The sequence below is a fragment of the Henckelia pumila genome, chromosome 3, assembly GCF_033568475.1.
Source record: "Henckelia pumila isolate YLH828 chromosome 3, ASM3356847v2, whole genome shotgun sequence".
Taxonomy (NCBI): Eukaryota; Viridiplantae; Streptophyta; class Magnoliopsida; order Lamiales; family Gesneriaceae; genus Henckelia; species Henckelia pumila.
This window is the reverse complement of record NC_133122.1, coordinates 58,797,160-58,824,930: the sequence shown is the minus strand read 5'-3', so window position 1 is coordinate 58,824,930 and position 27,771 is coordinate 58,797,160. Positions and strand designations below refer to the sequence as shown.

The following is a 27,771-nucleotide window of genomic DNA, read 5'->3' as shown; positions in this document are numbered from 1 at the left end:
TTTGAAGTATTGAATTAGTTTTAGTTAAAGAATTGAAATGTTGCATGTGCTCGATTATCTCGGATTAGCGACACTCATTACGATTTTAAAAATAAATATTAGTTTACTTATTCAAATGATATGAGGCTAATTATATTAGAAAAATAACTTATTTATCTACAACTTTCGTGTTTTGAGTTTTGTCAAAATCATTTTTGAAGATTGGTCAAAAATGCCCCGAAGTATGTCGAATGTTTTGAAATTCCGGCAGTGACACAGCTCGGGAGAATGAGTATACCTTTTTACTGAAAACTCCAATTTAAGTGAGGATTTCTGCATTAGAAAGCCAATATTAAGAGCTACAACTTTCATGTTTATCACTTTTCCAAATTCTGGGCTCAAGAACTCGAAATATCAGTGTGAATGCATAGCAACTGCAGTGCAGTAGAACTGTCAATGCGCAAGTATAGCGCCCCAGCGCTTTTCTTTCAGCGCTGGAGCGCTGTAGCCTCGAATTAATTTTCTTAAGTTTTGATTTTAGGGTCCTAAATTCATGGTTATGATCTTTAAAGGCTTCTAAAGTATATTTAAGAGTTTCTATGCAAAAAGTTTCAAGTTTTAAATCAGGAACGAAAAGAACGACTTACGTGGATTGATTACGTTATGTGATGCATGTACATGTCTATGTTTCATTCATGAAACCTATGTTCAATATGAAAGTATAATTTTTATCATTTATGACATGCATGAAGTTATCGAGTAAAGTTTTATGTTCATGAATGAAAGTTATGAAGGAAGTTACGATGAAATAATAATGCTTCATAATGAATGAAATGATATGATGAAAGATGAAAGTTATGATGAAATGAAAGATGATAAAGCATGAATGAATAATGTTATGATGAAGCATGAATATATGATATGTTGATGCATGAAAATATTTTGATGTTTTATGTGTCTTTGTGGTGGCAATACGGGACTGGTACTCCGGTTTGGGCTCCGGAGGGACCTTTCCAAATATGGCTCAATGTACGGGTTAGGTCCTCCGGGATGAGCTCCGGAGGGGCCTCCGAAAATGAAAGAACGAATGCTATGAGGCTTAGTGCCATATGCGTTGATCGACAAGAAAAGATGAATGTGCCCATTATGAAGGTTGCCACAATTTCACATAATTCATCACCCCAAAACGATAAGTTTTTATGTTATGTTCATGGTTTATGTTCACGGTTTGATGTTGTCCAAGTTGCATGCTTTTATTTATTAGATGTTAAGTGCAAATGTTTATTTAAGAATAAAATGGTAAAGTTTTGAGAATATGCATGAATTCTATTTTCAAGATTTAAAGTTAAGTGAGTTGATGTTCATGTTTAAGTTCCTTGCATCTTTTAAAAATTTTGAAGTTCATGTTTAAGATTTTAAGTTTAAAGTTCCATGATGTTTACGTTAAAATTCTTCAAGTTCAAGGTATCATGTTATGTATGTTCAAGTCATTTTATGTTTAAAGTATTTTGAAGCTATAATGATATCAATATGCTTATTTTAATCTTGCTGAGTCCTTTAGACTCATTATACTTGAATGGTGCAGTTGGTTTAGCCGTTTTGATTTAAAAAGCTTGGGTAGCACGGCTAAAGAGTCCAAGAGGCGAAGACATTGCATGACACAATAGTTTAAAAGCTCTGATATATTTAAAAAGAAAATATTTATCTAAGTTTATTTATGTTATGTTGTTATAATATTTTATGTACGATGTTTAAATGTAATGGTTTAATTATTTTCATTGTCAGTCTTTTAAAGATGAGTTTTGAGGATCTCAAATATTTCGTCTTTCAAATGTATTTTATATACATAGTTAATTAATTGAACTCACTTTCCCCTATCCTCTTAAAATGTTAGTAGCAGGTTTTGACGTGCCGTAATTTAGATGGACTTAAATGTAGGGTTGCATCCGTGTTTCATATAATGAATTTGTTGATTTACTAGAGCGATGCAATCCCATCATAGTTTAAAAAGTTTTGAAAAATTTTCTCACTCTTTTTCCGCAACTCTTTTAAATAAATGTTTTAAAATACGGGACGTCTCAAGACTCCTCTTTTTGCTGTACAAATTCCTGCTCTCGAGTCAATATAGCTGCAAAATACTCAGCCTTATATTGTTCATATAACATCCCTATCGAAATGTATATGGAGAAAGGACTTGTTGTCATTTTTTAAAGGGATTACTAAATGGCCCCGCCATTTTTAACAGACTGTGTTGTAACTCAGTAATCCGATTAAGAATATTTACCTTTAGTTTCCCTAAGGCCTCAAATGGTAGAGTATGGTTACTCCTTTCTACTTCTTCAATGCGTTCTAGTAAATCATGTTCATGACTTACTAATTTCAACTGTTGCTTCTTCCTCTGTCTGTGAACAGAGTTCTCGAATCTGATTAAGGGATTGTCCCTTATCCAATTCTCTTGGTTTTTCATTTCGTAGAATTCTTATTGAATTCTCCAAGTCTTTTCTTTTGCCATGAACTCTATTCCTTTTTCAAGGCGTTTCCATGGTTTATGGTCCTCTAGGAATTCTAGACCAAGAATGAGTTGATCTATTCCTTTTCCTGGAATTCCCCAGATTTGAACTTCCAATTCTCCAATATTTATCACTCCTTGGTAAGTTCTTTTTTCCTGTTGTTCCAAATAGTAAATCGAGTTACAAGGGAACAAGTTCCGATGACTTGTAATTTCGAATACTATTTTCACTTCTTTCCATCCTTCTGGAGATCTAAGTTTTCCTATTATAGAAAACTCTTTTTCTTCTGGTGGAATTTTTTGAATAAGAGATTTGTCACATCTCCTGCTTGTTATTCTGTCTCCTTGGAAAGATAACCTTCGGGGTTCTATTTTAAGGTCTCTGTATAGAACCGGTCTGTGTTGAATTTGAATGTCTGTTTCCTGAATTAAAGGAAACTCGATTCTTTCCGGATATATTGCTTGAGCAACTTTCCCAAAGATCTCTGAAATTTCAATGAACTCATTTCTAATAAATAATTCAGAATGGTGAGTATTAGAAAGAGCATATGAAATTTGATACGTAATAGAATATGGCCTATTACCTTCCTTCATTAGTCTTTTTTCCTTGAAGTTTTGATGCAAAGTCAAGGCTCGACTAAAATCTCTATCAGCTAAATTGTAGGCTATTCTTGGATAAATAACTCCCACAATTTTTTCTGCACATAAATTTCCCGAGATAGTTCCTAGAACCGCATCTTGTATATTCCCCATTCTTTTATCGCATACTACGATATCTATGGGTGAATCTATTCCCTTTTTAAAAGTAGCCTTGATCATAATCTGGATTGCTCCAATATGAATCCAAGACATTGTCTTTGCTACTTCTGCTTTTAATTTCTGTAATTCTTCTCGAATTTCTTCAAAGGGAATTAACTGCATTTCAATTTGATTACTGGTTAGTTCCATAGGGATCGCCATTTCCCTTCTGGATACCTTATAAATCAAATTATGTCTTCTTTGTCTTAGCCCTAGGTTTTCTAAGACTCTTTCAACTTGTCCTGCCGAAAATCCTTGGTACTTCTGTAATGTTGAATTTTCTCTCATAATCCTTTGGACCATATTATGAGATACCGTGGTTTGACTAAAGAACCCAGCCAAACTTTCATATGTTTCATGGCGAAACACTTCCTCTTTACTCTGATTCTGATTCTGATTCATCTTCAGAAACTTCTCGACTAAATAATATCTTTTCTTCGTATATGCTTTCATCTGAGGGGATATCCTTAAATTGGTATACTTGGACTAGATCTTGAAAGAAGACCGCATCATCCATATCTGGTGTTGCTTCAAAGAGTTTAACTCCTTTTTTCTCGTTTTCTGGACAATTTGTAGATATATGTCCTCTTGTTCCACATGTCCAGCAGTTGCAATCCTTGAAACTTTCACTTGCTCTTGTATGAGTTCTTCTGAAAGTTCTTTTTGATGGTGTTCTTCCCCTGCTTTGCGATGAGCCTATTGCTGGGGATGTTCTTGTAGGTCCACTTCTTCTACCTGATCTATAGGATCTGGCCTTTCGTTTGGACCAAAATGTTCTTGGTTTCCAAGAACTTTTCATTCTTTTATTATAGGGATTATTTCTGAATTTCTTCCTTTTAAATCCATGTGATTTGTTTCCAATGATCGTTGGAAGATCATTTTCTCTACAACGCAAAGGTGTACGCTTATCTATACCCCTTATTTTCTTGTAGTTCTTCTGTAATGCTGTCATATGGCACCATTCTGCTAATTTTACTTTCAAAAAGGAGGCACGTCTTGCCAATGTATCAAGATTGCCTGGAACATATTCTTTAATCAGCATTTCTCTCCAGGGACTTGGCATTTTTGCAAAAAATAGCTGAATAGCTATATTTTTCTCGACTCCCGAATTTCATCTGTATTTAGTGAATAACATAATGTATTCATCAACTAAGCAGATATCATGTAAATCGAGGCTATAAAGAGCTTGAGTATATCTTTTCTTTTTCTCTGTATCTTGATTATTGAAATAGTCTACCCCTATGAATTGTGCTTTAAATAGGGTGGCCATTCTTTCTCCAATCTCGCTGAGGGATTCTCCTGCTAAGATTGATTCCTTAGTTTCTGGCATAGTCATCTCCCATGCGATCTTAACAGATCCCATTAGACTCATTTCTAGAAGTTTAATGAATCATTCTTTATTGAGATCTAATGTCCCTGCTGCTATTCTCATAGCTGACGTCCAATCATCTATAAGATCTTCTCTGTTTTTGAAGTCCAAAACATCAAGGTTTAACATAACCCCGTAAGGATGTATTGGATCTAAAACAATTTTTTCGTAACGAGTTTGATGGAGTGGGATTTTACTCTTTCTCGATCTGGTTCCTGCTGGATGTGAATTCTCTCCAACCTGCAACTCACTAGTGGTTCTTCTGTTTTAACCACATATCTTGGGGGATTCCCTATGGGTTTTTCACCCTCAGGAGAATTCATTTTTAGATCTACTACTTTGAGATTCGCAAAAGAATCCGCAAGATCTTGTAGATCCTCGAGATTTAATCTTTCTAAAGTAGTCATCAGATAGTGTTTTTCTCTGATACTGCTTTTATAAGATTAATCATCATTTCATCATTGGTTAAAGGTTTTGGACCATTTTGGTTTTACCTTTCTGATGTAACAAAGGTTCGGTACCAAATGAGAGTGGTAACCTTCCTCCTGTATTTTTTTTTCTAGAACCCGAAGTGTGTTCTAGATTTATGATTTTATTTTGAAGATCCTTTAGGTTTTCAAGAATTTCTTCTTATTTTTTAAGGATTTCTTCAATTTGCCGAGGTATTTCATACAGCTGATTGCTGTAATATTGTACCATCTTTTGAATTCTCTAAGATCTTCGGAGAGTTTAGAGGAATCTGGGGTAATCTCTAAAAATTGAGAGTTAGAAATCATTTTTCTTTATCTCTTCAAAATTAAGAGCATTAATCACAACCTGTTGTAAGTAATCTATTGTGAATAGATTAACTTGTTTATAGGATTTCATATGAATAAAATCCTATTGATTCAAACCTTCGTTTAAAGTCATTTTTTTAAAAAAAAATCTTCTCCTTAACAAAGAAAAACATGAATTAACTAATAATATTATGTCTGAATAATAAACCTAAGGCTTTGATACCATTTTTGCGGATAATTCTTTGCACCATGAATAAGCACAAAATCTTCAGATTTTAGCATACAGTCTTTAGATTTTAAGCATAAAAAAGCATAAATCCAGTACAAAAATTAAACAATTAAATATTCAAGTTTTGTGGTCCTAGGAAGCTATTGCAAATAATCTTATGGGTAAGAAGCTAGGGCAAAGTCAAGTTTGGGTTTGGGGATTCATCGTCAATTTGCTCAAAAATAAAATACCTTTTTTAAAAAAAAATTGCAAAATTTTTCTTTTTTCTTGCAGTAGTACTGTGAAGTATGAGAGTCACAATAATGCACGTGATTGTAGTACATGCAGCAGTATTCTCTGAAGATACCAAAGTATATATCATTAATGATTGGCTTGTTAATTCTGAATTGCGTGTGAATATCTTCTTAGCCTTTATTGAAATTTCACATTAACAAAATAATAATAATAATAATAAAATTAATAATATTACAGATCCAACTCTGGGCTTTGAGTTGGATCTACTTCTACGTTATGGGTACATTCGGCTCTGAGTCGACCCAATAAAATACCACCTGTTTCTGGGCTGAATTGGGCTGGGCTATAAGTGCACATCACGCGCTCTACTTTTGTGTTTTCTGAAACAAAATTTTCAGTAATTTTAAAATGTTTTCCCATTTTACATGTATTTTAAGATTTGCAAGAACAAAAAATAAATCACCTAAATTTACTCGCGTAATCCGTAATCGTGCGTGAGAACTGAGAAAGAGAGATATTTGAACAAAAAGCTGGCGGGACTCCCCCGAGAGGCCGAGACCAGCTGAGTTTTATTCATTATATATGTTGGATTACACAGAAGACAAGATACATAATACATTAATATTTACATCTCAAAGAGTTGTCCGGCAGCGTTTAGCGTTATTATTTGTTTATTATCATGTTAATTAGACATATATATAATATAAACTAAGCTGGCAATAAACTAACACGATTCCAGGAGGGAGATTCTCGCACCATGCATCTTCTTCACATATCAGAGAATCCCCAGTGTTGCTGGCGAGGTCCCTTGAAGAAGAACTCTTCTTCTTGGCTTCTGAAAACTTGATCCACTTCTCTTTCTGGAACCCCAAATGCTAGCTCCTTCGCCTCTCTCTCGAGCCGATTGATTACGTTTCTTTTCCCTGTACAATTACGATATACTTTTCATCTGTTGTAATCTGCACAGGTACTTTTATTTGATTTTTATGATATATGATATTACAAGACTTCACCTGCGAGTGTGTGTTTTTCGTTGTCATTGGCGTGGACTAGGAAGCAAATGAGCTGCAGATTCTGATCGTTGGCGGCCACAGCCACGAAAGGATGTCCTGCCGGTACAACCACCACGGTGCCGCGTTTCAGGCGGGAGCTGATCTTCTGATAGCTTGGGGTGCCGCCGGACTCGCGGCGGGAGCCTTCAGGCTGCTTGCGCTGGTGGCTCTCATGTGACTGAGACATCATGTGGGGACACGCCATTTCGTAGTAGCCTGCTCCGTCTTTTACTACGCAAATCTTTGTTGCCCTCGAGTTGTAGTATAGGGCCGTCATTGCACCCTACGAGACACAAAATCAAATTACTTTCAGCTGTGGGAAAATATGAGACACAAAATCAAGAAACAGCAAACAAAAAGGACAGATGAATGTTGTACGTACCCTGGTGATGTTGGCTAAAGTAATAGCAACATCGAGGTCTTGGAGAGACCTGAAACGGCTATAATCCACTTCGTAGAGCTGTCCGTATTGGTTGGCATGTGTGGGATGTTCCTGATAAATATTGTAAGTTCCTTTGGATTCGCCACCGCCAAACGGCCAGATTCCACCCTCTTCGTGGTGACTCATGCCCTGGATTTGCTCCTTGGAAACCTTCAATATCGCACCTTGCTTCTGCTGCCCAAATAACTTTTCTATCCTATCTCTTCTAACCTGTAAGAAAATTAGATCATCCCATGCAACCCGAGGAAGAAAATAAATTTGGTAGTGTAAAATATTTACATTAAATGCGGCTTCCAGTATTTCATTGCTGAAGACCCTGTAGAATGATTCTGGATTCTCCCCTCCGGCGCCGTAAAAAGCCTGTTTGATTTGTCAAAAAGTAACGAAACTACATGAATATATAACATCAATTCAAGAATCGGTACTTGTTCACCTCACTTACCTCAAAATTACCAGGAGTCGAGACTGGCTGCATCAGCTTGGCTAGAACAAGTCTTTCATTCTGATCCCTATTGATAAGATAAGCAGTAGTCCCCGCTTTGATCCTCAGTATATCACCTTCTTTGATATTGAAACTCTCTCTCCTGTCTTTCGTCACTAAGCTCACCGTCCCCTTTCCTAAATATCACAGGCACATATTAATAATGAATCAAGTACAAATTAACAACAGACGTTACGCTGAATTACTACAACAAATTAAATACCTTTTACAACAAAGACCAGAGCTTCGGCATCCCAATGATTAGGAACCAAGAAAGTCAGAGGATCAGCTTCGTAAATCGCCAAGCGATAATTCTCGATGCCTCGGAAGAGTTTCTTCGACCTGTCGGTGAATTTCTGCAGGATCCGAATACGGCCGTGTTGGCTCTGCGGCCCGGTGACAAAATGGTGATCCTCGAACACGTACGGATTCTCCTCGTATCGCTGCTGCTTCTCTTGTCCTTCTTCCTCCATCTCCCCTTGTCTTTCGTCACCTTCATATGTTCCTCTCTCACTTTCATATTCTCTCCGGCACCTACTCCGGCAGCGATCTTGATCCGTCCCGTGTCGAGTTTCGCAGTCCTGGAGGCACTTCTGCAACCGCTCAGTCGTCGGGATGTCTCGGTTAATCCAGGAGGACTGGTCATCTTCACCATAAGAGCCGCGGCCACCACCACCACCCTCGCCGCCGTGCTCCCTCTCCTGTTTCTGTCTACTGTATTCTTCGCAGCGGCTCACGCACGCTTCCCTCTGTTTCTCGCCGTATCGTTGCTGGGCTCTGCACTTGTGCTTGCACTCCTTCAGCTCGGGATCTTCAGCCCCGAACGATGAAACAAGCAACACTGCTGCAAAGACCACCAAACAGAAGCTCGCTTTGGTACAACACACCATCCTTTGATTATATATAATTCCTCGTATGATCTGTGATTTCTCAGTGATGAAGATGAATTGTGTTGTACGTAGATTGCAGATTTATATAGTGTCCTGAAATGGGGTGTTCTTGCATGGAAGTGACAATGCCATGCATGCATGATAACAGGTGTCCGCTCACACGTGTCTCAACAACAGCGAAACTTATCGCCGCGTAAATATTTACTTCACTCGCAGTACAGAAATCCAAAAATGTTTCATAAATTTAAAATTTCAAACTTTAATATTTTAAACCAATTCAATTCACTAGTATGAAAACTTATATAAATCGATAGAAAATCGTAGGGCAAGATAAGTATGAATCAATGAAGAAAGGACAAAGGGAAACGCAGACGACATAAGCAACGTCGTTTCTCTACATACATTAATTAATTAATGTTCAGAAACTGAGGTGTTCTTCTGAAACATGTTTTGGACTGAAACTAAATTTGACGGCCATGCAATCCGTACTTATCTATCACAAAGTTTTCCGCTCGACATATTTCAACGTACCACGACATATCACACGACCACATGACATATACAGATGGTACATATAATCAAAATTCACCAAGATATGTTACAAGTTACATAGTTCAGAAACATAGACTTGAACTAAAATGGGTTCCATTGAATCGAAATCGTCGATTTTGGAACCATGGCGAAGTTGAACTATGGCATACGAATAGATTAATTTCTCCTTTTCTTATTTTAACATTATAAAAAGGAAAAAAAAAAAGGGACAAGATTGAACATGAGTAGGATGCAGCTGGCCACCATATTATCATATTATGCGTATATGTACATATAAAAAATGGTGCAAAAATATAAGTGTAGACAGCGGAACTGAAGTTCCCAACCAATTTCCTAAAGGAGTATTGAGTATGTACAATAAATTCTGTCGTTTCTTGGCGCACCCTTTCACTTCATCCCTATCTTCAATTTGGTATCGTGAATGCATTCGTCATGTTAACACCAGAGAGATGAATTCCACTAGGTTGCCACACAAAAAAACAGCAACTAGTAGCAATGAGTCATATCTTTCTTATCTTATCTTTCTTATATATCAAATATACATATATAGAATATATTTTCTATAAACATGTTTGTGTGTGTGTGAGTTATTCAATGTTTGTTTCAAGAAAAATGCAAAGAAAAACACAGCATGCTATTATTATCATAATATGTACGAAGGAATTCACGTCCCTTACATTTTTATAGAAATTGAAATATGTGTTGATGATCCAAAGACTAACATTTGACCACATCACAGGAGAGAAACACTCCAAATGTAGCATAGAAGGTGTAGAATAAAATAATCCTTGATTATGTCAATTGAGAGAATAATTATGCATTTTTTGCTTAAAGTTGTTAACTAGTAAGGTATTTATTACTATTTATTTTTGTGGACATTAATTCTTTTTCTGTAAAAAAAAAAAAAAACCACTTTCCGTACTCTAAAAAGGAAAAAAAATCCATTTACGCAGGAACGAAAGTTGATGCTTACCAGCACCTTTTTCTTTTCCTTTATTATTTTGCGATGTAAAAGGAAGAACTCCTGACAAAGAACGAAACAACGGAAGAATAACGTAAAGTCGGAGGGAAGAATCAAATCTCTCTGTTGTTTTTTTACCCAAGTATTCCTTTTAGTAATGGCGCAATAGAGCTACTGTGGTACTTCTAGTTTAATTCACATGGGACAAGTTTAGATTGATTTTTAGTATATGTCGGCTGTTTTTATTGATTTTCAATTAATGTAAACTGCTCTTCAGTAAGACGTCTACCGAAAGTGACAGTCAATTGTTTACTGAATAGAGAACTAGCAGTGGGATGAACAAAACTAGAATTATAATTTACCTCATTTTCCAGAAGCTTGTGAAAAGTAAGGATGTCTAAGGGCATCATCAACATTGAGCCTGTCCTCCTGACATGGTAAGTTTACACACACACAAGCATTTTCTCAGAAAAGAATTCCAAAATCCAAAAAAAAAAGACAAAAAAGAAATGATGGAGATCCCATAAGCATCAGTTAAGTTGAAATCGCAATAGCTAAATTTCTGTTACATTAAGCTTTTCGAGAACGAAACTTACCGGATCCCACCGCAACAAATCTCGGACTAAACGCATTGCCAAGACATTTGGAAACCTAAGAAAATTTAGAGAAATAGAAGGTATAAACAATCGTCAACTCATCGGTTAACAAGACATGCAAAGTTAAGAGGGGAAAGAGAAGCTAAAGACCAACCCTATTTTAAGAGGATCTCTACTCTTTATTGTATCAGAAAAGAATTCTTCAGAGCACTTCCAAGGAACAGGTGAATTGTAACCCTGCATCCAATTAAAAGCACATCAAACATCCATTATTGGAGTGCACTTACACAATTAACTTTGTAGATGCATGAGATAAATTCATGTCATAAAGTTCCAGATATTTGGCATTGGACTAGGCAAATACAACAAGATCATACAGCAATAACCAGAAATAAATAGGATACCTTTAAATAAGAATAACTTTCGTCCTTGAACAATATTACAAAGCGCTTAAAAGTGCACAAAAAAATTAATCTTTCAGCATATCTTAATTCCCAGAATCATACTGTAGATCCTTGGCGTTGGATTTATCATAGAATCAAGAGTATGGAGCCATGGAAACCTTGATTCGGCTACGGCACACCAGCCCAATGACCAGAGAAAATGATGTTGGTTTACAATAGATATGTTAGCGGTGTCATCTTTTTAGCCATGCAGTTCCGACAGCTACAGATTCCCAGAAGATATTAATTTGCGAGTATAAGTTTTCAAAGATTACAATACACGAACCAATACAAAGCATATTCCTTGAATTATTAATTATTAATGGTTCCTGTTGAGCCAAGCCAACAAAATGATAAGAGAATTCATCCTAATAGGAACCTTATTGAGTCAAAAGGGACAGGTCAAATTACCTGCCATCTTCACAAAATTAAGAAAAAAATACAAGATAAAAGAATTAAATAGTAAGGGAACTCACTTGACCATTTGTGTAAAAATCTTGACGAAGAATCGAGGAAGTCCCAGGAATTAAGATGCACAATTCCATGAGAGCTCTAAGTCTGCCATCAAGGAAATAGCAGGTCACTTGAGATACCAAGAATCATCTATCAATGAGAGAGGTGATAACTTTACAAATGTTTACCATGTGTACAGCAACAATTGTCAAAACTGTGTGGTGCGCATATGCTAGTTAATTAAGAAATCAAAAAAGCAAACACAAAGAAAATGCATAGATCAACATCTGCCAGTTGTGATACCAATATTGGTATCCTTTTTCACCTCAATATTGGTGCATGTCATGATGCATGTGTGTGCCAATTATTTCAAAATGACCATGTAAATCATCTGATAGCAAAATAGCCACGTCTCAAGAAATTCCTTTTGACATTTTACTGAGAAATTGGAAACATGGGGAAGAGCAACTTGTGACAGATGTTTCTGATTCAATCTTATCCAAAGCAACAGTAACTTGGGGCCGACAATTTGAGGACAATATGTATGAAATCATTCAGTCACAAATGTATAGTGTGGAAGCTGTCCAGACGATCATATGTAACAGATGCCAAATGATGCAGTTCACAATATTACTCCACATGATTTATAAAAGCAAAAATTTAATAATAATGCTCTGGACTTACTTGTAAGCAAGCTCTTTCAAGTTATCATTCCAACCTTTGAGGTGTTGATCTAAAAGTACACGTGTTATAGAATTTATCTGAAACACATTTGGCGATCCTAAAATCAACTCCAACATCACGATGCCAACACTCCACATGTCATACCTATCCAAGAAAACAGTTCATAGATGGAAGTAAGACAAATTTAATAACCTTGTTCTGTTCAAGAAGAACATGCAATTTTGAAATTTCAACCAATTCCTTTCCAGGGCTCTTTTTTTTTAGGGGTAACCCTTGCGATTCCACATTTTTCTTTCAAACGATGTCTATCACTTCCCACAAAGGTGAAGTTAATTTACTTACTAATTATTACTATACATAGTTCTCCAGTATCTTTTTATGCAATTGGGAACTCAACTCAGGCTAACAGATTCAAATAAACGCCTTCCATCAACATTTCAACTCATGAATGAAATAAATAATTTCCACAAAAATTTGGAGTCCGCTCATTAGGTGTTTCACTGTTAAAATTATGCCAAACAAAAAAAAAATCATTAACAAATTCACTGATACAGTATAGCTTATTGAATTCCACAGAAAGTATGCATACTTCACTGTGATGCTTGACGGCCATTTATACCAACTCATATTTAGAAAAGCTTCTGGTGGTGCATAATCAACAGTTTGTTCAGCGCTGAAAGATAGAAAACAAACATATGTCAAGCACTCAGCAAGAAACAGAACAAGTGCTTTGTCAGACATTTGGGCTGTATAAATTTCCTAAAAGCCATCTCAAATATTAAGAAATATGCTTCCAAAACAGTTTGAGACAAGGGGGTTGTTCTCTAAATGTCATATAATCATACATCTTTGAGATACTTTAATAACCTGCGTTAATAATACAATACTGCTGTACAGAAGTCGGAAGCAAAGAACCAAAAGGTGAAAGGCAAACAGCAAACAGGAAATATAATACCTAGAAGGTCCAACAGATCCATAAAGATGCTTCACAGTGTAATCATCCACTGCACTACCAAAGTCAATAATGCGCCTGAAAAATTGATAGAGAAAGACATGAAATCTTGTCAAACCACCATCAAGGTTTGAAGCCCAAATTCCTAACTATCAGTGCTGGACAAACAACTTCTATTTGAAGATTTATCAACAGGTTTAACAGTTAACATACAAAAACATCAGATATTTATAAATTTGCCCCCAGTTATGGCATCCTCACAAAATGAAGAATAATTAATATTTGATAGCAAGAAGTCAATTATTATTTACTTCTGATAAACTAGAAAAAGGAAAACCCACAATGTCGGCATATAATCAACCGTACATTTTTGTTGTGTAACTCTTATCTCCATTTGGGCTTCCTAGCAAACAACTTCCAAAGTCCTGATCCTCAAAGCAAATGACCATGTTTTCTAGCAAGGTAAATCAAATGGCATCGTCCATTAGCATCATACCATAAAAACTACCAATAGTTAATGCATGACAAATAAGTGTCTACCATACCAGGTTTAATATCCCGATGAGTGATATTCCGATCATGGCAGGACTTCAGTGACAACAACTGAAAACAAAAGGAAGCATGTTAAGAGGTTGATGAATAGACACAAAAAAGTAACGGCATATATATGTTAAATTGTATTTCCTCCAGAAAGTACAATTTTATAAAAGTGATATTCTGGTATGCATGCCAACAACTGTGAAAACGTTACACTTATGATTGTGACTCTCCTAAAAATATTGCACTAACTTTGAAAATGAGAAATTTCTAGAAACCACTGTAAAATTCCATCCTCTTCTCAAGGGAGAGGCTTGTAACAAATTTTCAATTTAAAATGATGCCAAATTCGGTATCATCAAAAAATGCCCATGTTAAGCACATACAATTAGCATACCAACTGCCAAATTATATTGCGAAATTCCTCTTTTCCTTCTTCAGTTGTCTTCAGCCAATGCCACCATTTTGATGGCCGTAATACCTGAACACGCCTACCCTCTTCACTTCTTTCTTTGTTGGCACTGTTTACCACTTCTTCAGCAGTGTAAATGAGTTTTGACAATGACACACCTTCATGATGAAATACAAGCCATATTTCGTTAGAACGTGACTCAAAAGACTCAACATATCTTGCAATGTGATTCAATCCTTCTTCATGGGCAACTCCATGTGGTCTTTTTTCCTCGAAAGGGATACCCTCAATATTCAAAGATTCTTCCATTTCTAATATAACTGAATTGTTCGCATCCATGAAGCCATATGTATTGGATGGTGACCTTGTCCAGACAAAATCCGAGACTTCCGCAGCGAGTGAACCTCGAATACAGTGAGAGGCATTTAAGAAAACTTCGCCAAAGTATTTCTCTCGAAGTCCACTCAAGTAAGCAGCAATTCCCCTTTCCACCTGTTGGCGGAAATCACATAATGTCATACATCAAGAATTCCATGACCATGTAACCAAGAAAGTTTTCATCTTACAAAATCACAAAGAATATTTGTATTCTTGCTTAATACATAAAACAAAGGTGTAAACAATCACTACAACTATTCATGACTCAAAATCTAGCATCAATGAAAACAACGTGCTGTCTCTGCAGTTGCATACTCTTTGCCTTCCCAGAGAAGCTGAGTTAAAAATGAATAAAAAAGAACTCTTGCATCAACTTTTCAGACATTATTATAGTTCTCCATAATAGAGATTTTTTAGGATAAAAAATAAAATTATCCTGCATTTTTTCAGCAATTATGCTATTATTCATACCATTACACCATGCAGGAGAAGCAAAATCATTTACGAAGAGATAGCAAAACAGTAATGAAGTCATAAACCCCATCTGCAAATAAGGGTGATATTGTGAAATTTTACCATTATCCTCTTCAAAATGAACATATTTTCATCAGAATGTGTGGAGTTGCAATCCTCAGCAAGTGAATTTGTATGCAGCTTTTCATTGCATGCCCCAAAATTATCTTTTCTGGAAAAAATATTTTTATCTCCATGGCTCCATTTTTCATCTTTCCCAACATGAGAAATATTCAAATTGAAAGCAAGCCAAACTTCTCCATATGCTCCACGATCAAACTTCTTTTTTAATATGTATCTAAAGATCAAATATATAATATTCAAAATCCAATGTATAACAAATATCAACAATAAACACGAGTCTACATCTGCAAGAGAGGCAATCAATGTTAGACAGCCAATGCAATATAACTTTCTTGACAACTTTGATATTCCCCAGAACAGAAGGTATAACCCATCACATTATTTGATCAAGATCAGATCAATCGAAAACACACTATCTCATGGGAAAACTGTAATTTTCTTGACACCTTTGACGTTTCCAAAATGTGAGCATAATAACAAACCGATGCACTAACAATTATCTTAAATTCACTGGTACTAAAACATCACAAATATCTGGCATTCCGATTATCCACAAAAAATAGGTACAAGCACCAGTAAAATTCCCGAACTGTTACAGCTCAGGAAACAACAGATAAAGCCCTGGTTATCTGAGGCAAATTATTTGTTTGAAGAAAGGTTCTGATCACATAAGGCTTCCTAACCGTAAAGATGCCATGAAAACAGCTCAAAACATAGCTCCTTAAGCACTTCGTAAACAATCTTGTTATCATATTAACAAGTACCAGTCCACATGACAATTGAAATTACTCGACCAACAACAGCAGCAACTAAGCGTGGACAATCTTTTATCCTCCACTTAGGCATAAATCCAACAGGACAAAAAGTAAGAAAGAAATATACCGTGAATCTGATGCCCCGTGCTCGTTTTGACCAGTATAATGAAAAGGAATTGATTCTAGCAAACCAATGAATCTGGAGAAACTATCAGAATTCACACATTGATCTGTATCTTCATCAATAAGCATTCCAAAGTGGGCGCAAATATGGTGATCATTGAACAAATCTAAAGGTCCACCTGCACCAGTAATAACAGAAGCATTAATCATCAGTGACATCGATTTGAACAATATCGTTCAATGAAAGATTTCAGCAAGCCCATATACAGTGTTTGAGAGCACAGGGCAGGAGTTTTCATAAAAAATGAATTATGTAACGTACTCCAGTTAAAATGATCTCCACCAGGTAAAGCATGTGCCAAGTCATAAATAGATTCTTGGTCATCTTTATGAAGCCAAAATGTGTAATCATCATTTACGTCAAGGTTTTCAGATAGATAAAAGGATCCAAAGTAGTTGTGTTTTCCTTCTACCTGCAGCAAGAGTAATTAATCAACAACCAATCTTCATTTGAATAAAACATTGATCTGTCACTTCGCAAATGTAGAGAATCCAGAATGCATAGAAAAATCTCTCATATTTCATTAAAATCATCCATCTCTAAACATTGTTGCTCAAAAACTACACGTGAAACTCCCAACCAACTAAATCTAAATTGCATACCTTAAACCAATAAGAATAGGAAAAACTTGCTCAGATACCCAAACATTGTCCAAGAGACGTCGAACAGAATCTCACAGCAAAGGAATTCATGCAAATGCGAGAAACAGTAATGTTTTGTAGTTTCTATGCAACTTGCTATTTGGAGATACAAATAGAAAAGTCGGAACTAAGAAAGATCAAAATTAGCCTGACTTATCATGCATGTGTTGTGATAACTAAAGCATTAATCTCAAACATAGCATAAAGGAAACCAGCGATAAATGTAGCTGAATAGACCAATTTGGAACTAAAGATTGCATGGTGATGATGATCCTGATAGCAGAAAAGTTGGACCTCTGCGTAACTAGGGCTTAGTGAATTCTAGCCCACAGAAGCATAAGGTTCCATGTAGTAGCTTAACCTCGTGTACATAACTAGGACGTTGCACTCACACAGTAAACATGAAAGCCTTGGATGGCCTGTGTGCGTTCATAAAGCCATGTGCCTTTTCAACTTGAGTAGATATATATACGTATATACTGGAATACAAATGGGAAGCAGACCAAAACAAAAAGCGAGAATCGATTGAATACTTTACATTAAATTGCTGGTTATCAGTATGATGCTTACCAATAATCTATCAAACCTGGCATTATATGGATGGTGCAGCGGCTTAATGAGTATTGAAGTGTCATCATCGGCTGACAAAATGAGCAAACCATAGATTAGTACATCTGGAAGACTGAAACAAAGGCTGAAGAACACCCGTTGAGATTCAAAAACATAATGTGCATAAGAACGGAAATAAACATGAGTATGTAAGCATTAATGCATCAGCATCAGCATCAGCATCAGCATCAGCATCAGCATCAGCAAAATTGCTCGTTTCCAGAAATATCAATCGTCTGTCGTCAATCTATAGGAGCATTAACTCATACAATTGAAAATCGTTGATTTTACTATAATTATCTCCGGGTAAAACACAAATTTCTTGAAGTGCTACATAATAAAGATCACCTGAAATTTGGTCGAGCTGTCTTTGATATCCTATAGTAGAGTATAAAGATTTCGTTGATTTATGACTCCAAGCCCGCCACAAAGTTTCTAAAGAATCAAATGTTCTGACAGGAAAGGTTGTAGCTGCCAAATTATCCATACTTCCTCTCTCAAATGCAATATTGACAATACATTCAGCTAATGAATTATAACATGAAGAAACGGGTTCTGGAGGCACTGAGACTTGAGAAAGTGGTTCCCATAATAGATCACAAATATCTTGGGGGCTAAGCTTTTCAAAAACACCATCAGAAGCAGCAATCACATAGCTATCACTGGCTGACAAAGGTTGCCAATCTGTCACCTCAGGAACGGAAATTACACCATAACTGTCCACAAGCTAATGGTTAAATAAAAGGCCGCGTATTTTCCAACTCTTTTGTTTTAGATATACAAGATGGATTCCAAAAATATCATTTCGAAGAACAAAATACGTAAATTATCTAACCTTTTATAGTGTATGTCTCCGATTGCTCTAGATACAGCCAACTGGCCATTCACACGAGCTACACCAGCCCACGTCGAAATATGACCGCCAGCAGATTCCACTCGGGATCTTTCATCATCTCTGTCAGGGTGGTGATCATTTGTCAGTTCTTTGGCAATCAAAAACATCCATCCATTAGAAGCTTCTGATTTTAAGCGATGATAATCCTTTAAGGATGGAGAAGTATTAGTCGCTCTTCTTTGCCTGACTATCCTGAATACAGTTGCTGCAATGTGCAAACAAGTAATTTAAAATTCTTAAATTCTATAAACTTGTAATCCTACTGAAAAAAAAATTTAAAAACCTTTTCAGTGACGACGAACATGAATTTATATAAAAAGCAGATGACATTATTGTCTGAAAATAAAATCATATTTTCTACTAGGCCCAGATTTTTAAAAACATGAAAGTTAGGATCTTGCTGTTGTTTTGGAACAATATTCACTAAGAAACTGATTTATTTCAATTGAGAAGGCAGAAGAGGATATCACCTTTAGCCTCAAAAGGAGACTGATATACTTCAGAGCACAAAAATGCCTTTGAGTCTCCGACATTGGCTACTAGAATTTGAGTATCTGCTAGAAGTACCACAGTAGCTGTAGTGCCAGAATTCAGGTTGTACCTATGTGCATCCTTTAGAAATCAAGTGGACGAGATAGGAAATAATGAGAATCTAGTTATTTAAGAAAGTTTATTATATCAACATAATAATTACTCACCTGAGAAAATGTTGCATCTATATCATGAATTGCCCTCAGCAATGCTTCCTTCAATATTTCAAGGGGAAAAGATCCGTCTAATATAGCAGATAGTGTCACCTGGAACCTATATATAAATTTTAATTTACATCACAGATAAACAAGCAATGGAGGAAAAACAATAAAACTTCTAACTGCAATCAATCCTTCATAAGGATAGAGTAAGTGCAACCAAAACAAATCAAATAATATCTCAACAGCTTAAAATCCACTAAAGCCATTAAATATTATTCATGAATGGTGCCTATAAAAAAAACCACCAGCAACAGAAACTCTCTGCCACGAGTGGACGTAGGAAGAAGAGACAAAAACGATATACTTGAACAAATGGAAAAGGAAAAACTTTTCAAGACCCTTGAATGTGGTTTATTGATAATAACGTTAAGAGCTGAAATAGATTCGTAATTTTCAGATTGACGGTTGGATATCGACTTGGTCACCAAAAAAATACTGATATACTTATAGACATACAATAATTCTTTCCAGTAATCGACTTATAAAACTCAATTCTCAAAAGCATTCAACAAGAACCTTCCAAGATCCAAGATTTGCCTGTTGGTGTCATCATTCCACTCAATCTTGCGGAAAGCAGGAACGGCTCCTCCCTTACCAGGCAGCAGCCACACAAAATTTCGTGACAAAATGGAGTAAGTGGTATCGAGAAGAAAATAAGTATGCAAAATGAAATACTCCAACAGCAAGTCCGAGGCCATCTGACTCGCTTCCGAACCATTATGCCCATCGAAAACGGCCATCATTCTAACATTGATTTCTTTGACCCCCTTAGGACCTGCAGCAACAAGAAGAAAATCAGCAAGAAATGCCTACATAATCCTGCAGCAAAAGAAAAAAAGTAAATTTAATCCTCCGTTATTCATATATATACTCTAGTCATCACTCATCACCGATACTCAACCAGGGAAAGGAATGCGAAGTTCGAATGAGCAGAGAGTTCGATCCTCCATGGTCTTGCGGCGGCCTCTAAGCATCGCAGACTGGCACGTGGCGCCGGACGATTGGGTCTTGGCGCCGGAGTTGAAAGTAGAGGGCTTCCAACGAGGGCATTTTGGGGATTGAAACACCGCTGGCGCACCGCCTTCTCTGTACACCGTCAGGCATGTCGGAGATTCCCCGGCAATGCCGAGCAAAAACCCTAAAATTAGGGTTAACAATAACGAGGATTCGCCAGGTCTCATAATCCAAATCTAAAATCAAACCGTTGTACATAATCCCATAATTCCCCTTTTTTCATTGCTATGAAACTAAAATTCGTTGTTATATTATATTTATATCATATGGTTGGCGCGCATGTCAGGTATCTGAATTACTGGAATATAAATATATATTTTTCGTGTGAGATTAGCATGAAATTCAATCCTTTGAAATTTCATAATTTGGTAAATGTTTTCGTAACTAAATCCGTGATTGAACCGATCGATTTTCAAGTCCGATTTTGAAAAACACATACAAATTTATATTATTCATGAGATCATTTCATAAAACACATTCATTTATCTCCCTTTCACTTGCCACTTAACATTTTATTTTCCAAGACCAACTGAAGTCTGAAACTTTAATGCAATGTGGGTTTGAGACATTTTTTTCTGACCATTCATCCATTTCTTTTATTTATTTTCTTAAATTATCTTCTTATTAAATTGTTTCAAATATTTGGATTGCTGGCTGTCCAATATTAATTAGTCGATATGTTCACATCGGCTTTTGTTATATTATTATCAATCAAATCAAAACAATCTAAACATCGAACTAACAATGGGGAAATATGGGAGACATCCAATGCAATATATATATAGACATAAATATTCAAAATTTATGTCTGCATTTGACAATTACATCTATCTTGATTTAAAAGGTATTAAAAATTCTTGAACTTTGTAATACCAATGCATGGAAATACAAACAAATTAAACAACAAAGGCATAATTATATTATTATATATTATTTTAAACAAAAATCAATAAATCTATGAAAAACTATATATCACTAAATAGTATTAGAGCTAAATAATTAAATTATCATCATCCTCACAAATTCTTCATAACTAACAAGGCCATCTCCATCAACATCAGCCTCTCTGATCATCTGTTCTGCTTCTTCATCCGTAAGTTTTTCTCCCAAATTTATCATCACGTTTCTCAACTGCTCAAAATTACATTTAAAAAATATATTTAAAAATTATTTATGTAGAAAAGGTCAAAGGAGATTTAATGTCTATTAATTAGATATTGTACTTATATAATTAATAAGTAAAGAAAATATGTTCACCTCGACGGCAGAAATGAATCCATCTTGATCTCTATCAAATACTTTAAAAGCTTCTATCAACTCATCCGCTACATTTTCCTGTCAATTCGTTACAATTTAGTAAAAAACAGTGTCGGCTATATATTTTTTTCATAACTTTTTATTGATTCCGAGTTTATAATATAGTTTGTTAAACGAATAATGCTTCTTTTTTTTAAATAATATATAAAATCATTGTAAATTTGATGTGGAATACCTTCATTTTTCTTGCCATAATGCTCAAGAACTTGTCGAAACTCACGGTGGTGACATCTCCATCTCCGTCTGCATTCATCATTTCTTGAATCTCTTCGGGCGTCGGATTTTCGTTCAAAGATTGAATCGCGGATGCCAATTCTCCCACAGTAATCAGTCCTTTTTAAGAAAACAGATTCAAATATAATTAAACAAAACTGAAGTTGTACTACTTATTAAATGCATTTTCAAGAAAGTAACTAATTAGAACGAAAAAATCATATCGATTCCAAAGAACAAAAACTAACCATCTGAATCTTTGTCGATGAGGCAGAAGGCTTCCCGGAACTCGGAAATCTCCACTTGTGTCAATGAATCAACCATTTTTTATTTTTTTTGAAGAAGTCTTAATTATAGTTCTGCTATGAGATGACAGTGTATATATAATATTATAAACAATTAATGAAACAGAGAAATATAGAAATGGAAGAAAGTTGAACAAATATAGAGACCGTATATGGTGGGTGGACCTGAATTTACGGAAATAATTTAGTACAGGATTCTATATACTATATAAGAGCACGGCGATTTAATTTGCTCGAGTGAAATGCTACGTAATTTATAAAGTCAAACACCATAGGGTAGAAAATTACTATATTTTTTCAGCATTCAAGACTGGAATGATAAAGTTCTTTGTATTTTTATTCAATGGGTTGACTTGAATGGGAGATGAACGACACCAAGAAATTAATTAGATTTCATTTTATTTTTATAATTTTTATTATTTTAAATTAAAAAAGGAAGATTTTCTTTCCTTTTTTCTTAATAACAAAAGCCCTTAATTATTGAGGTACTCCGAAACCCCATATGTTAATTGTTAAGTCATAAAAAACTGAGAAAATATCATTTAGGTATGCTTAGTAGCGTTCCACTTAATAGTTTAAGGAGATTTTATGTCAGATTTAATTGAATAATCAGTATCGTGGTTAATCAACGATTACTTCACTAGATCATCGTGTGAATAAAAAAACATTGATTATAATATTACTATATGACTTGTTCAATGCTCTATATTTTATATTAATTATTATGATGATAACTCACAAGAATTAATATCATACGCCTCTCCTTTATGCAACTATGTTGCTTGTCTTGTTATAATTATAAAGATTTTAGAAACAATTTATTGGTCATATATATGAATATCGTGTCTGAATTAGTATATTCTATAGTATCACAAATTAGACATTGTTTGGTTTGATGTATTATTAATCTATGTATAACTTATTCCAATCAATTTCGTCTTATTTTCGTCATATTATTTATCTATTTACTAATTAATAATTTTACCTCAATTAAATCAAATAAATTATAATCTATCAATCAAATCAAATAATGTGTTAACTATTTTTTTTATTTATTTTTAATTTACATTATATTACTTATCTATGAATTACTTATCCTATCACTCAAACCAAACAATGCCTTAATGTATAAATCAAGTTAAAAGTTAGCAGGGCACATATTGTGAGAGTATTTTCGAGTGAGCTTTTATAATGATATATATATTTTTATATTAAACAAGAAAACAACTTGTTATATTTATCGATCTCTCAGTAATACGATCCATAACATACGTGTGCATGAAATCAAATTTTCGTTTTATTTTGCTTTCGCTTTCCCAATTACTTATATTAATAATAGTAATCTCATTTTTTTTTACAATTAAAGTCCAAAACAAAGATTCTCACCGTATAACGTGACTGACCCATTAAAATAAAATGATCTTATATATCCCTAATATGCTTAATTTTATACACATTATTATATAAACTAACTAAAACATATTTTTTTATTACAAAAAATAACTCTAAGCATAATATATTTATTCATATCATAAAATTTAATTCTTTATTCATATTATGCATATATATGTCAACTCATTTTATAAACACATAATTTAAACTGTAGTTAATAGTTTTGAGTAATACGCATCAAAATTCGTACTTAAGCACATTCCTTCATTATGACCCTTTCTTCCGTAAAATAAGAAGAAGCCATTTATGTTATGACGAATCTAGATTTTGTACAAGACTGGGTCATCTTATGGCAAAATATTTAAAAATCATTTCTTGACTTCCATTAGTCAACCCAGACTTTGAATCAACGTGCAGAAACAATCTGAAATTCAAACTGGCTAGCGGGTCCGTTCTTTTGGCCTACAAAAATCTAACCATAACATTCCAAATCCGATTCAAACTCAGGGACACAGGTTCGGGAGCTCGAGCGGCCTTACGAGCTTTTAGCTTGATGATACATCTGAGATCTTTGTAAGCAGAGACTCGAATTTGAGTCCATGATTCTATATCAGTTTCAATAAGAGGTCAAGCTGTCATGTTTAGAAACTGAAAACCATTCCAACAAAACATGAACTTTTTAAATTGCCTTCTTTTTGTGCAGAATACTGCAAAGGTACGAAACAAAGATACACCGTTTTTGAAAAAAAAAAACTAAGTTTACCAAGCTCAATTCTCGACTGCTAAAACCAAGAAGAAAATGCATAAACTAATCTGCAAGTTGAGAATTGAAACAAACTTGTTTTGTGAGGTTCGCTAATCGTCTTCAAGAAAGGTCCACAGGATGGGATTGAGGAAGGCTAAGCTGCTCCAACATGTTTCCTTAACTCATCCTATATAGGTTGATCTTTCGGGACGATTTGATCTTTGATCCACATGTAAATCGGAACCAACACGTAGTAAGTTGCTGCCATTGCTCCAAGAAGGAAGCGCATAAGAAATACAAATGGATTCGATGGTTTTGAAACATCCTCTGCTTTAGGACCAAGCTGCAGATAAACATAAAGCAAAAGGAGAAGTTTTTTAAGATTCAACACTAAAAAGCACTGTACTCTTGAAAAAATAACAAGAAAACAATAATGGTAAATCAGAAAGCAATATTACATATATCATATAGATTGACTAAATGTCAAGCAAAGCTCCAAGCTTAGCACAAAGTATAATTCGTGCTCCACAACCAAAGTTTAAATTGACACGAACAAAGGCTGTTTGATACTCTAAAACATACAAGATACAGAAATTGGAAAACTGTAGAACTCAGACTTTTCGTATACCAGATGTTATTACTTTATAATTTTGCTACATGAATTCAAGGTTCATTGATTTCTAGCATTCATGAACAAATCAGGCGAGTTGTTGTCTACAAATTCTACACGGAAAAGTAACGGTGAAAGTTGTTTCAAACCAGGAAGCAGAGTTCTGGTTTTGAAAGGAGAAACATAGGAAACGCATAACGTTAATATGCTGGAGATCGATGAAACATTACCTTCAAAGGCGAATCCCCAGACGCGGGTTTAATGCCTGTAACAGAACATCCCATGATAAGGCCATGCCTGCGAACCCCACGATACCATTTTGGACCAATCCTCTTCAGTCGAACATCCTTAAATCCTGCCTTTTCGAACCACTCAATGTACTCTTCCTCCTTCGGAAAGAGCATCCAAACATCTGCAAAGAAGCGAGACAACCAAAATGTAGGATACACAGGACCAATTAGGCAAGCCTTCCCCCCGAGTCGAAGAACTCTGTAAGCCTCCTTGATTCCACGCTGTGGGTCTGGCCAGTACTCGATACTAATAAGGTTCAGAAAATCAAATAACTTTTATGAGATTTCCAAAGAAATATTTTGAGAGTGTATATGCAAATGCTTTAACCAATTATGCACCTACACCAAATATTTCCCTAGCTTCTCATAATTCATGTTTCATCAACCGAAAACTTTTCATTAAAAGACAGAGCCTTCAATCACAATATCAACAGAACCGTTATTCCGAGATGTACACAGAGCCTTCCGCATACACCTTTACAAATAGCAAAACTAGGAACTAGAGAAGAAACTAAAATATGCTAGTGGAGTGGACATCTTGATTAAAAAAAAATAACTTTTGGAGTTAAGGTTATAATATTAAGCCCAAGTCTATATCAGTCCAAAAAGGTATCAAAGCCCAAGTCTATCTAAATCCAAAGGTGCATCAGCAAAAATCACAGCCGGTGGTTAACCTAGCAAGATCTAGTGGATAGATTTTTTATTTCGTAAGAAAGGAATATTTGTTTGTTAACCTGTTACGATTTATTGGTCACCTGTCATTGGCTTATCAGTCATAGGAATCCATAAATATGGATGATTGTAAATGTTTTATTCTCAAGATGAAATGAAATCAATCATTATCTTCCTAAATATATTTTCTTCTCCAGTTTTCTAACTTTTGGTGCTCAGAAATAATTCAAGGATAACTTCAAGCAACAACATCAGCCAAACTTTCAGCAACACTGAGAAAACAACAATTGATGGAAACTATGCCTTAATTCGGAGTCCTTATTTAAACTGAAATAAAACAATTCCATGGCTCCAGCCAACTAAAGTTTCAAGTATTCAATCCGATAGAGCTAAACATCACCAAGCACGCAAATATAGCCGCACTTCTCAGACACTAAGTAATCAACGAAACATAAACAACAAACGTGAAAAATTAGAGAATGTACCTCCCAGCGGAAACATATCTATCTACCGAATCTGTCAAAAACGGGAGATCCTCAGCATCTCCTTCAATTATCCTGCATTCTTTCAAGGCCTCCTTCTGCTTAGCCTTCGCAAGCTGGTGGGGAGACTGATCAAGAATCGTCACATTCTTGGCATCTACATGCTTCACTATCCCCAAAGTCGTAAACCCTGTTCCTCCACCAACATCAACCACAATCATATTCCTGTTAGTCAAATCCGCTGGCTCTAACGCTTCATCTCTCATGTCTTCAGTCCAGTGCCCAGGGTTTATCACATGGTCATACACAATCGAGAGAAACCTGTAAAACCAGAAGGCTTCTTTCTTGTGCTGTATGAATCTCGGCTGTGACGCAGGCCTCGAGGCGGAGGCACTGCATTTTGGGACGAGGGTTGTCCTGTTCTTCCTCACCCCGATTGAAATCTTCCCACAAGGAACTGAATTTAACTTGAGCGAATTCTTGCCGTGAAAATCTGAGCCAAGACAACCTAACCCTTTCGAGGGCGGGCAAAAATTTCTGATGAGTGCGAGATTTTCAGCTCCGTTCAGCATCGCAGAAGCCATTAAATGACCAAATTGAAAGAACCCACGAGCAAAAAAATGTGACCTTTGAGGGTAATTCACTAGATTTGAAGCATATTAGCAAAACCCAAGAGCGGAATCAGCCTAATTCTGCTATTGAGACTGGGGGTTCTTCCGGGTGAGTGCTGAGTGAGGAGAGGCGTTAAGAACCACACCAAATGCCTCGAGTATCGTACTGTTGGTCGGTTATCTAACCCATTAAAATTAAATATATATTAAATAATTGAAGGGCTGGGAAAATTTTCGGTGGAGATGAGAGTGATGCGAGTCATGTGACTCTGAATGAGACAAACCGAGAATATAATAATAAATAAAAAGGTAAAAAAAACAATAGGAGACGAGGAAGATGAGGCCGAATTTTAAAGCCCAACACCAAGCAAGGACGTTATTACATCTTTTGGGCCGAAAGTACAGAACCAAACCAGAAAATAGGCCGGCCCAACGAAAAAATAAGCCATATTTGTAAGTAGAACAGAGTACTCAATTTAGTTGCCCATGTGGGCTTTGACTATGGACCGTTGCTTTTAAGTTGGTAAAAGGGAAATCCATAATTCAAAGACTCATAATGGGACTTCCTGTTGCAAGAATACTAGAGAATCTTCGTATTTTTCAAGAATATACCATATAGTGTTACTACTAAATTTTCACCTATATATAAAACATTTTCAACTCATCCCTCCTATCAAACATCATTAATTTTAGAATAATCTTGGACTTACCGCATTTAAAATTTGATAAAAACAAATGACAAAATGGCAGGAAATCAGTCAAATCAATTAGTTATTTTTAGTATTTATCGGTTGAATGAGATGATAGTATTATTACTCTAAAGTTATATTAAATGGTCCTTATTCATTATGAGATGCAAGGTTCACAAAATAAATCATGAACACATATAATTATATGTGAATAAATTTGGATGGTTGAATACACACTTGTTGATAGATAATATCGTCTAGAGTTGGGTTA

General features: G+C 35.4%; 4 protein-coding genes across 17 annotated transcripts; all 4 read right to left on the bottom strand.

Annotated features, from left to right (window-relative positions):
- Positions 1 to 6,441: 6,441 nt before the first annotated feature.
- LOC140886460 (vicilin Cor a 11.0101-like) lies at positions 6,442 to 9,363 on the bottom strand. Its single transcript, XM_073293043.1, has 6 exons — positions 8,093 to 9,363; positions 7,831 to 8,006; positions 7,668 to 7,748; positions 7,329 to 7,598; positions 6,908 to 7,229; positions 6,442 to 6,817 (listed from the first exon to the last, which is right to left on the bottom strand). Exons 1-6 carry the CDS (start codon positions 8,757 to 8,759, stop codon positions 6,663 to 6,665), a joined length of 1,671 nt encoding a protein of 556 aa, XP_073149144.1. The 5' UTR covers positions 8,760 to 9,363; the 3' UTR covers positions 6,442 to 6,662.
- On the bottom strand, positions 8,603 to 20,503 carry LOC140886458 (uncharacterized). 14 transcript variants are annotated; one of them, XR_012151565.1, is made up of 22 exons: positions 20,062 to 20,503; positions 19,677 to 19,935; positions 19,107 to 19,212; positions 18,879 to 19,020; positions 18,349 to 18,613; positions 17,862 to 18,229; positions 17,475 to 17,545; positions 16,525 to 16,675; positions 16,207 to 16,381; positions 15,304 to 15,538; positions 14,335 to 14,841; positions 13,946 to 14,003; positions 13,767 to 13,854; positions 13,404 to 13,478; positions 13,038 to 13,121; positions 12,449 to 12,592; positions 11,788 to 11,869; positions 11,023 to 11,105; positions 10,869 to 10,923; positions 10,635 to 10,701; positions 10,285 to 10,335; positions 9,402 to 9,797 (listed from the first exon to the last, which is right to left on the bottom strand). XR_012151565.1 is itself a non-coding variant. In XM_073293036.1 (21 exons), exons 1-20 carry the CDS (start codon positions 20,339 to 20,341, stop codon positions 10,636 to 10,638), a joined length of 3,294 nt encoding a protein of 1,097 aa, XP_073149137.1. In that variant the 5' UTR covers positions 20,342 to 20,503; the 3' UTR covers positions 8,603 to 8,713; position 10,635. The 14 variants fall into 14 exon arrangements, 9 of the variants coding, with proteins under 9 accessions (XP_073149137.1, XP_073149143.1, XP_073149142.1 ...); XR_012151564.1 differs by having other exon boundaries at positions 9,403 to 9,770; XM_073293036.1 differs by lacking the exons at positions 9,402 to 9,797; positions 10,285 to 10,335 and adding an exon at positions 8,603 to 8,713.
- A 497-nt stretch (positions 20,504 to 21,000) lies between these two features.
- On the bottom strand, positions 21,001 to 22,194 carry LOC140892576 (calmodulin-like). The gene is made up of 4 exons (XM_073301510.1): positions 21,953 to 22,194; positions 21,667 to 21,824; positions 21,432 to 21,509; positions 21,001 to 21,305 (listed from the first exon to the last, which is right to left on the bottom strand). The coding sequence occupies exons 1-4, from the start codon at positions 22,026 to 22,028 to the stop codon at positions 21,174 to 21,176; spliced, it is 444 nt and encodes a 147-aa protein (XP_073157611.1). The 5' UTR covers positions 22,029 to 22,194; the 3' UTR covers positions 21,001 to 21,173.
- Positions 22,195 to 24,041: 1,847 nt separating this feature from the next.
- On the bottom strand, positions 24,042 to 27,041 carry LOC140890784 (2-methyl-6-phytyl-1,4-hydroquinone methyltransferase, chloroplastic-like). The gene is made up of 3 exons (XM_073298830.1): positions 26,204 to 27,041; positions 24,987 to 25,293; positions 24,042 to 24,489 (listed from the first exon to the last, which is right to left on the bottom strand). The coding sequence occupies exons 1-3, from the start codon at positions 26,782 to 26,784 to the stop codon at positions 24,334 to 24,336; spliced, it is 1,044 nt and encodes a 347-aa protein (XP_073154931.1). The 5' UTR covers positions 26,785 to 27,041; the 3' UTR covers positions 24,042 to 24,333.
- Positions 27,042 to 27,771: the final 730 nt, after the last annotated feature.